At 44.3% G+C, this 10945-nt stretch overlaps 1 protein-coding gene across 1 annotated transcript; it reads left to right on the forward strand.

The window, feature by feature from the left end:
- Nucleotides 1–215: 215 nt before the first annotated feature.
- Nucleotides 216–10113, forward strand: sdha (succinate dehydrogenase complex, subunit A, flavoprotein (Fp)). Its single transcript, XM_060865978.1, has 15 exons — nt 216–312; nt 877–960; nt 1386–1547; nt 1969–2112; nt 2464–2628; nt 2730–2878; nt 3600–3724; nt 3913–4081; nt 4177–4372; nt 8097–8268; nt 8915–9033; nt 9141–9252; nt 9342–9472; nt 9577–9690; nt 9814–10113. Exons 1-15 carry the CDS (start codon nt 253–255, stop codon nt 9898–9900), a joined length of 1989 nt encoding a protein of 662 aa, XP_060721961.1. The 5' UTR covers nt 216–252; the 3' UTR covers nt 9901–10113.
- Nucleotides 10114–10945: the final 832 nt, after the last annotated feature.

Here is a 10945-nt window from a genome sequence, read left to right on the forward strand (position 1 = left end):
ATAAGGGTATCTGCTAAATGCTTCAAATGTAATGCAAAGTGATAAATATACTCTTATTTTCTCTAATCTTGAACTTGATGCCATTTGATGTTATTGATTTAGACATTTTGGGGTAATGGAGGACAGGTGGGAATAATCAACCCTCCAGTCCAGTAGGTGTCAGTAATATCACTGGTGTGTGTGTGTGTGTGTGTGACTCAGTTTAATAAAGGATAATATTATGTAGACGAAGAAGAAGATAGCTGATCCAACATGGCGGCGCTCTTCGCTACTTCCCGTGTCCTCGGAAATAAGGTTTTATTCTCTAAAGCTGTAAGTGATTAAACGGTGTCACTGTAATGCGTGTGTACCGGAGTGAGTGTGTTTAATAAGCGCAGAAACTTCACACGTGTTTATGAGTGAACATGTCCTTTATAGCTCAGGGTCAAATGTTAGGTAACCGTGTGTGTGTGTGTGTGTGTGTGTGTGTGTGTGTGTGTGTGTGTGTGTGTGTGTGTGTGTGTGTGTGTGAGAGAGAGAGAGAGAGAGAGAGAGAGTGTTTGTCTTTGTCTTTGTCTGTCTGTGTGTGTGTGTGAGAGAGTCTTTGTCTTTGTCTGTCTGTCTGTCTGTCTGTCTGTGTGTGTGTGTGTGTGTGTGTGTGTGAGTGAGAGAGAGAGAGAGAGTGTCTGTCTGTCTGTGAGTGAGTGAGTGAGTGAGTGAGTGAGTGTGTGTGTGTGTGTGTGTGTGTGTTTGTGTTTGTTTGCTTGTGTGTGTGTGTGAGTGAGAGTGTGAGAGAGAGTGTGTGTGTGTGCGCGCGTGTGCATGTTTTTTAACTCTGAACTGCTCTTTTGTGTTATAAAGTCTTCCCCTTACCCAAACGTTACCTTTTGTTCCCAGTTACCCTCCGGATGCCCCGCCAGCCTCCGTAAGCTCCATTTCTCCATTTATGGGAAAAGGGGAGACGCCAAAGTATCAGATGCTGTAAGCTATTTTGTTCTTTATATTCAGCTGTACACACAATTTTTTACCCAATCCATTTAGTTACACTGCATCAGAAGTGTTTAATATGAAATATCTGGTCACTAAATCTGATCTCAGACATCAGATCATTATTATTAAATCCAATGAGACACTGAGACTGACATGTCGGTGTTGTGCACATTGTCAGTGGTTCTGCCTCTTACTGTTAGATTCAGCTGTGTTTTATACTCTGATTTGTTCAGAATAAATACTGAACCGTGAATAAACACTGATGCTGAATTAATTTTGTTCACTCGTTGCATCGGGTCACGTGACGACTCGCTGGTCAGCATTGTGTAATTATTTTGAGGTGGCTGAGACCTTCCTTGGTATAAATACAAACCTGGCTGCTCTGAGTATTGTTGTGTGCTGTGTTTGTGTTACAGATCTCCACACATTACCCTGTGGTAGATCACGAGTTTGATGCTGTGGTAGTGGGGGCAGGTGGTGCCGGACTGCGTGCCGCATTTGGACTGTCGGAAGCTGGCTTCAACACGGCGTGTGTCACCAAGCTGTTCCCCACGCGCTCTCACACAGTGGCTGCACAGGTAAATGTCTCTAAACACCTGGGTTTGACATCAGAAGCTGAATCTGAGACAATAGATCAGACAGCAGAAATCCAAAGACTACCAGAAGATACACACCTGTCATCCACTCTAAGAATCAGAAGGACAGAACAGAATTCACAAAGAAATACAGAGATGATCCACTAAAGTTCTGGAACATTCTCACTAATCTTTACTGACGATGGAACTCATGACATCAAGATGTTCTTCCTCCTTTTCTCGTCCTCACTGCATGACTGAAGTGTTTTAACAGTTTCTTAGTCACAAGCGAGAGAAGAGAGAGAACTCGGTGGTATTCTGTACATCACAGTCATTAATGTAGGAGATGTGTTATTGGACACTTTGTTTTGTGGAGAAAAGCTTTGTGTTAATTAAAGTGAAATAACCCACACTGTAACTCTAGGGTGGGATCAATGCTGCACTTGGAAACATGGAGGACGATGATTGGCGCTGGCACTTTTACGACACCGTGAAAGGCTCTGATTGGTTGGGAGACCAGGACGCCATTCACTACATGACAGAACAGGCTCCTGCTGCTGTGGTAGAGGTGAGAACAACTAATTCATCTTTATTACCTGAACTGTGATAAGGCAGGAGATCCTGTGCATCATAGTCAGGTGTGCAACAACATACTGTACACAGCACAATACTGAATATGTACATTAATATTCTCTCTCTGTCTGTCTCTCTCTCTCTCTCTGTCTGTCTGTCTCTCCCTCCCTCTCTCGCGCTCTCTCTCTTTCTCTGTCTCTCTCTCTCTCTCTCTGTCTGTCTGTCTCTGTCTGTGTCTGTCTGTCTGTCTGTCTCTCTCTCTGTCTGTCTCTCTCCCTCTCTCTCTCTCTCTCTCTCTCTCTCTCTCTCTCTCTCTCTCTCTCTCCCTCCCTCCCTCTCCCCTCAGCTAGAGAACTTCGGCATGCCGTTCAGCCGTACGGAGGATGGAAGGATCTACCAGCGTGCGTTTGGAGGCCAGAGCCTTAAATATGGTAAAGGAGGCCAGGCTCACCGGTGCTGCTGCGTGGCCGACAGGACGGGTCACTCTCTCCTGCACACACTCTACGGACGGGTGTGTCACAGCGCCCACTTCACACAAATCATTTCTCATATTACTTTGACGAGTCCAGTTTAGGTTTTGAGCATCGTTCTCTCTTTGTGCTGTTGTTACAGTCCCTGAGGTACGACACCAGCTATTTTGTGGAGTATTTTGCCCTGGACCTGTTGATGGACGAAGGGAAATGTGTAGGAGTCATCGCCTTGTGTATGGAAGACGGCTCTATTCACCGCTTCAGGGCCAACAACACAGTGATCGCCACAGGGTAAGGAAAAAAAACACTTGTACACTTTCTCATTTATTATGACTTTGTGAAAAGGTCGTTACTGTTAAATTAAAGCAGACTTTAGAATAAGGAAAGCGACACCGTTTCCTCAGTGAACTCAGTCAACTGTCTCCTCTCATCATCGACTTGTCATTAACTGTGTAGTACGTCATGTCAATCCCAACCTGACTGGATTGTACATGCTCACAAGGAACAAATGCTGCTCACTGGTTTTAATCTAAAAGCATGCTTGTTGTTTGTGTGGTTGGTCTGAGAGTTTGATGAACATATAAAGAAGATCCACATGACTTACTCCTGCATGTTAATCCAAAAGAAACGAGCTATAAAGTGCTGTTGGTTTTTGCGCAGAAATAAAAATGCTGGATTCTGCTCATTGCAGTAAAGTCGTGCATTCAGTCGTGCATCTTGAACCCTTGTCCTTCTCCCATGGCACCATCTGCTCAGAGTTCCACTGACTCCAGCATGAGCCCGTTCTGCTCTCTGTGCTGGAGGTTGTCCGTGCATCCATCTGAGAGTCTCTACAGGACATGTGGTGATCGTAACCAGCAGATGAACTGATTAGATGTTTGAATAGATCCAAACAGGGACAGAGGACGTGTGTGTCTCCGTCACTGGCGTCAGCTTCCACTTGTCTTAATTTTGTATTTCCTCCATGTGATGGTACTGCATATACACTGAAAATGCCTCCATGTCTCCACAGCGGTTATGGACGCACGTATTTCAGCTGCACTTCAGCACACACTAGTACCGGAGACGGCACTGCCATGGTAACTCGTGCTGGACTGCCGTGCCAGGACCTGGAGTTCGTTCAGTTTCACCCCACAGGTCAGGACCACATGAACCGCACTTCCTTAAATACACATACAGTTTAACTTTATAAATGTTAGTGTGTTATACCTCTTAAAGAAAATGGCTGGTTTGGGTTTTAATACAAAGTTGTACTTCTTCACATGCACCTTTCCCTTTGGGATTTTAAATAATCTAATCTCTTTTTTTTTTTTTAAATCATCTAGGTATCTATGGAGCTGGTTGTCTGATCACAGAAGGCTGTCGTGGTGAAGGTGGAATCTTGATTAACAGCGAAGGGGAGAGGTTTATGGAACGCTACGCCCCAAATGCTAAAGACCTGGCCTCCAGGGATGTGGTTTCTCGTGCCATGACCATCGAAATCCGTGAAGGAAGGTATGCTTCTTTGTCCATTGGCTGGACAGGTGTTCCTAATAAAGTGGACTGTGTGGGTGTTTAATTAAATACGCCACTGTGTTGTTCTTGCTCAGAGGTGTAGGACCAGAGAAAGATCACGTCCACCTCCAGCTGCACCACCTCCCACCTCAGCAGCTGGCTTCCCGTCTGCCAGGAATCTCTGAAACAGCCATGATCTTTGCTGGTGTGGACGTGACAAAGGACCCCATCCCAGTCTTACCCACAGTGCACTACAACATGGGTGGTGTCCCCACCAACTACAAGGGACAGGTTCCTGTTTTAATCATTTTCAGATGATTATTTTTCTCTAAAGCTTATATATGAAGGTATTTGGCACCAATATCACTACATCTAAGTCTTGGTGATAATAATAGAATTAATAATTCATTGTAAACTATTTATTACCTTGTCTGTTGGTTGGACTGTGTTATGTGGAGCTACATGGAATAATGATGTTAGTAATTCTGACACAACTACTTAACATGCACAATATATATCTTTTTATTATGTTGGCTTTGTAGAAGCCAACATTCTGAAATCCGTTATAAGCTTATTATTATTATTATTATTATTATTATTATTATTATTATTCTTAGCCACAAATTTATCAAGAGTAACTCGTCCTAGGGCTTTCGAGCCACATGCACCAAATTCGGATATGTCGTAGACCCTGGTCTGAAGTTTGTTGCTCCTACTTTTCTAAGCGATCGGAATTCCGGCATTCCCGGTACGGAAGCTCAAAGTGGCCTTTTTTCGTATCCACTTCCATTATAAACTTTGGAGGTTTATAACTCGGCAAGTTTTCGAGCGATTTACACCAAACTCGGACAGGTTCTTTAGGACGTTACTCCGGACAAAGTTCCGGACTCGGCGTTCCGACGGAACTTTCGGTTTTCCCGTAGTCGACGATGGAACGTCCCATAGACTTGAATGGGGAATTCCTAAAATTCCTCTAAGCTTTCACACACGCAGCGTGCGCAGAGCTCAGGCACGGCTTCTCTCCTGTGTTCTATGCAGTATAATAATAAGTAGAATCCCATAATGACTGCAGTATTGACATGAAATGTCCAAACCCTCAGTAGCCACTTTTTGCCAAAAGTATTGGCACCCCACCGGGTATACTGGTGACGTCACGTGTAGCCCCGCCCCCAAAATAAGCGAAATCAAAAATTGCACAATATGGACATGTGACATATCAAAACACTCAGCCCAATGAGGGGAAGTGCCTCACGTGTGTTATGGTCACGTCACGTCACGTGTCGTCACGTGTCATCACGTGAAAATAAAAAATTTGCACAACATGGACATGTGACATATCAAAACACTCAACACAATGAGGGGAACTGCCCCACGTGTATTTTGGTAACGTCACGTGACGTCACGTGTAGCCCCACCCCCAAAATAAGCGAAATCAAAAATTTGCACAACATGGACATGTGACATATCAAAACACTCAGCACAATGAGGGGAACTGCCCCACGTGTATTTTGGTCACGTCACGTGACGTTATGTGTAGCCCCGCCCCCAAAATAAGCGAAATCAAAAATTTGCACAACATGGACATGTGACATATCAAAACACTCCACACAATGAGGGGAACTGGCCCACATGTATTTTGGTCACGTCACGTGACGTCACGTGTAGCCCCGCCCCCAGAATAAGCGAAATCAAAAATTAGCACAACATGGACATGTGACATATCAAAACACTCAGCACAATGAGGGGAACTGCCTCACGTGTATTTTGGTCACGTCACGTGACGTCACGTGTAGCCCCGCCCCCAAAATAAGCGAAATCAAAAATTAGCACAACATGGACATGTCATATATCAAAACACTCAGCCCAATGAAGGGAAGTGCCTCACGTGTGTTATGGTCACGTCACGTGTCGTCACGTGTCATCACGTGAAAATAAAAAATTTGCACAACACGGACATGTGACATATCAAAACACTCAGCCCAATGAGGGGAAGTGCCTCACGTGTGTTATGGTCACGTCACGTCACGTGTCGTCACGTGTCATCACGTGAAAATAAAAAATTTGCACAACATGGACATGTGACATATCAAAACACTCAGCACAATGAGGGGAACTGCCTCATGGGTATTCGGATCATGTCACATGCTCATGTCCGCTCGCCTCCAAAAGTATTGGCACCCTAGCGGTCCAGTAGCTTTCACAATCTTTCTGTCCACTTGCCTCCAAAAGTAACACTAACCCTTATGTCCACTCGCCTCCAAAAAGCACCGGCCTTTGCGAATACTTGCACCGTCAAAGCCAACATCAAAGTTTGTCTCGACGAACTTTACAAATCTAGTTATTATTATATTTTCTTCTTAGACAAAAATTTATCAAGAGTAACTCGTCCTAGGGCTTTCGAGCCACATGCACCAAATTCGGATATGTCGTAGACCCTGGTCTGAAGTTTGTTGCTATTACTTTTCTAAGCGATCGGAATTCCGGCATTCCCGGTACGGAAGCTCAAAGTGGCCTTTTTTTCGTATCCACTTCCATTATAAACTTTGGAGGTTTATAACTCGGCAAGTTTTCGAGCGATTTACACCAAACTCGGACAGGTTCTTTAGGACGTTACTCCGGACAAAGTTCCGGACTCGGCGTTCCGACGGAACTTTCGGTTTTCCCGTAGTCGACGATGGAAAGTCCTATAGACTTGAATGGGGAATTCCTAAAATTCCTCTAAGCTTTCACACACGCAGCGTGCGCAGAGCTCAGGCACGGCTTCTCTCCTGTGTTCTATGCAGTATAATAATAAGTAGAATCCCATAATGACTGCAGTATTGACATGAAATATCCAAACCCTCAGTAGCCACTTTTTGCCAAAAGTATTGGCACCCCACCGGGTATTCTGGTGACGTCACGTGTAGCCCCGCCCCCAGAATAAGCGAAATCAAAAATTTGCACAACATGGACATGTGACATATCAAAACACTCAGCACAATGAGGGGAACTGCCCCACGTGTATTTTGGTCACGTCACGTGACGTCACGTGTAGCCCCGCCCCCAAAATAAGCGAAATCAAAAATTTGCACAACATGGACATGTGACATATCAAAACACTCAGCTCAATGAGGGGAAGTGCCTCACGTGTGTTATGGTCACGTCACGTGTCGTCACGTGAAAATAAAAAATTAGCACAACATGGACATGTGACATATCAAAACACTCAGCACAATGAGGGGAACTGCCTCACGTGTATTTTGGTCACGTCACGTGACGTCACGTGTAGCCCCGCCCCCAAAATAAGCGAAATAAAAAATTTGCACAACATGGACATGTGACATATCAAAACACTCAGCACAATGAGGGGAACTGCCTCACGGGTATTCCGATCACGTCACATGCTCATGTCCGCTCACCTCCAAAAGTTTTGGCACCCTAGCGGTCCAGTAGCTTTCACAATCTTTCTGTCCACTTGCCTCCAAAAGTAACACTGACCCTTATGTCCACTCGCCTCCAAAAAGCACCGGCCTTTGCGAATACTTGAACCGTCAAAGCCAACATCAAAGTTTGTCTCGACGAACTTTACAAATCTAGTTAATTTTGTGCTCTATTGTAAAAAAGAGTCGATTCCATTCCAGAACAGTTCCTTCTGAGATTTTTTTCCGCATCTTGTCTCCGATGTATCGCTGCAGTCACCTCTAGATTGAGTGTTGGGAGTAAATTTATAAATCGAATTCCTTACGCACATTTTTTTCCCACAATTTCTGTTGATAAAATGCTAGATGAGTCGAATGAATTAATGAATCAAATCAAAGAGTCAAATCAAAATGATTAACTGTTTACATACACGGCGAGCAAATTTCATTTAGCAAACAGCTCGAGGATTTCGGTTAGCAAGACCGCCAGCAGCTGGTGAATTTGACCGGTCTGAATAAACGCATCAATAGAAAATATCCGGAACATCAACATGAGCGTTAGCTAATATTCCCATGCTGTGACAGTAGTTATTTACGAACGTTTGTTTCCTGCATAGGTCATCACTTACCAGGATGGTGAGGATCGGGTAGTGCCCGGGTTATATGCCTGCGGTGAATCTGGCTGTGCTTCTGTACATGGTGCCAACCGCCTAGGCGCCAACTCGCTGCTGGATCTTGTGGTGTTTGGCCGTGCATGTGCTCTTACCATTGCTGAAAGCAACACTCCAGGTAGGCAAGAACATTTTCCACATGTTCACAGCTAACCCTAACCCTAACCCTACTGGTGGAGCAGGAGTCCCTCTTCTGAAGAGTCACTTCCCTTCGTGTCTCTCTGGTGAGACTACAGCAGTCTTTTACTGTGCTATGCTCGGCCTAGCGTTCAGCTAACCACCAGACGATCATCCCAATACCGTCCCATCGCTCTCACATCAAGCTCATGCTGTCCTTCAGCCTCCATCTGGTTCAGTTCTCCTGTAGCCCTCTACCTCTCAGTACATGATGCCACCTCAGCAGCACAAGAAAAACATATCAGGATGCTGGTAATGGACTTCAGTCCAGCATGTCATGTAACACAAACTTAAAGACTCTTCATCTTGGTCTCCAGACACCTGCAGCATCCTCAGAAAGCCACAGCAACTGATCATCTTGTGTACTTCTGGAAACATCTGACAATTAACTGCTAGCTTGAACTTGTTTCCAACATCTCGATATCTGGAGGAAATGTTTGTGATTAGTTCAGAAAAGCGCTCCCTGATTTACTTTATTCAGACTATGTACAGTTTATTCTGTTCCACCACCAGGTTCTAAATGTTAGCTCTCAGAGGAACTGTTTAAGGAACCAGGTATGTTATTTATTGTTCTTTTGCTAAAACAGGAGAGAAGCTTGAGCCCTTGAAGCCTAATTCTGGAGAGGAATCGGTGGCTAATCTGGATAAACTCCGCTTCGCTAATGGCTCGACGAGGACTTCTGAGATCAGGCTTAACATGCAGAAGGTACTAAATAATGCAGTGTGTTGCATTTTAAGGTGATGAGTTCAGAATATTTTTTACTTTCTGTAACCCTGATGCCAGATTTACAAAATGTTGTTTTTGGTCCTCAGACTATGCAGACTCACGCAGCAGTGTTTCGTACTGGAGAGGTCTTGAAAGAAGGTTGCGTCAAGATGGACTCTATCTATCAGATGTTGGACGACATCAAGACATTTGACAGAGGTTGTTTTCCTGATAGCAATAGCTAGAGGATGTCGTGTATATATCAAACACAGTGTAGTGTAAAGCTTCCATTGCCATCGGTGTTTCAGGTGTTGTGTGGAACACGGACCTAGTGGAGACTTTGGAGCTGCAGAATCTGATGCTGAACGCCGTGCAGACCATCAACGCTGCCGAGGCTCGCAAAGAAAGCAGGGGGGCTCACGCTCGGGAAGATTTCAAAGCAAGTTCTAACTCTGTTTATCAGTCAAGTAAAAACGAACCAGCTAATAGAATGATTGTATCAATCTGTATTTGTGTGTGTGTGTGTGTGTGTGTGTGATACAGGTGCGTGTGGATGAGTACGACTTCTCAAAACCGTTACAAGGGCAACAGAAGAAGCCTTTTGAAGAGCACTGGAGGAAACACACTCTGTCCTACACGGACACAAAGACAGGAAAGGTACGATTTATATCAACACTGTATTTAACATGAAGCTCAAATTGTCATGAAATTTTGTTTTTTATTGTTGGATCACGTCATACTTTAACTTCATAAACTCTGCTGTGTCTTGATGCATGGTAGGTCACTCTGGAGTACAGACCTGTGATCGATGACACTCTGAACAACGAAGACTGTGCCGCCATTCCACCTGCTATTCGCTCCTATTAAACTCTCACTCATTTACAGTTATTTATCTGTAACCTACTCAGTCCAAGTGGAAAGTACATCGTAGGACATTCGTGTTGATGCTTATACTACATGACATTTTATCGCTACTGAAATAGACAAAATGTGGAATTGATGTAAAAATATAAATCTATCGTTTCCTGCAGCCGACACTTGGACATGATTAAACTCCATATGTGTTTGTGTTCCACTGAATCCGCCTCGTTTATCAAACCGCATGAGAACAGATTTCAGACTGTAAACCTTGAACAATTAACTTCATTCATACCACGTGATGTGCTGATGGGTTACACACACACACAAATTAGTGTATAAAAGCATGATGTGCACAGTTGGGTTCTGTTTCCTTGTGAGAACCAGCACTAACTGACCCTTGTATGATCTGGTCTGGATTGTCTCAGGACTCATCATGCCTCACAGATATATTCTGTACTGTGTAAACGTTTTTGGGAAGAAATGCTGTATGGTTAAGTTTCTTAGCCTTGTTTCCATGTTGGAGGTCTGGCTTTTTGGCAGCAATTCTTCCATGAAGACCACTTCTGACCACAAGTCTCCAGACAGACGCTGGTTTCCTCCAGTTCTTTGCTGATGGCTCTTCTGGACATCATCTGATGTCGAAGTGAAGCAAGTGTAACGTGATGTCTTTCATCTGCTGCATGAAGTTTCCTTGGCCCACTGTGACTACGAGCCTCAACATTGTGTTTCTTTGTGCTTCTTTAAAATATCTTGAACATCACATGAACCGCAGTCTGCTCTGAACTCTGTCCTGGGAGAGACCTTGCTGATGCAGAGGAACTACTTTAAGTCTTGTTTCTGTGCTCAGTCTTGGACATGAAACTGTCTCTACAACCTCACCTTAGTAGCACAGTTTTGTTCCTCACCCAGTGTGAAGCTCCTACACAGATGATTCTGTTTCAGTTAATGACTTCTGATGAATAACCAGTTACACCATGCAGGTGCTGGTCACACTCCTGACTCTGATACCTGACTTTGTAAGTGTACAAAATGTGCACGATGCTGATTTAAG

The sequence above is a fragment of the Tachysurus vachellii genome, chromosome 3, assembly GCF_030014155.1.
Source record: "Tachysurus vachellii isolate PV-2020 chromosome 3, HZAU_Pvac_v1, whole genome shotgun sequence".
NCBI classification, from domain to species: Eukaryota; Metazoa; Chordata; class Actinopteri; order Siluriformes; family Bagridae; genus Tachysurus; species Tachysurus vachellii.

Coding starts and splice junctions, on each gene's coding strand:
- sdha (XM_060865978.1), top strand. CDS start 253: ATGGCGGCGCTCTTCGCTACTTCCCGTGTCCTCGGAAATAAGGTTTTA. Junction 2,629..2,729: donor TGCACACACTCTACGGACGG/GTGTGTCACAGC, acceptor CTGTTGTTACAG/TCCCTGAGGTACGACACCAG. Junction 4,082..4,176: donor ATCGAAATCCGTGAAGGAAG/GTATGCTTCTTT, acceptor GTTCTTGCTCAG/AGGTGTAGGACCAGAGAAAG.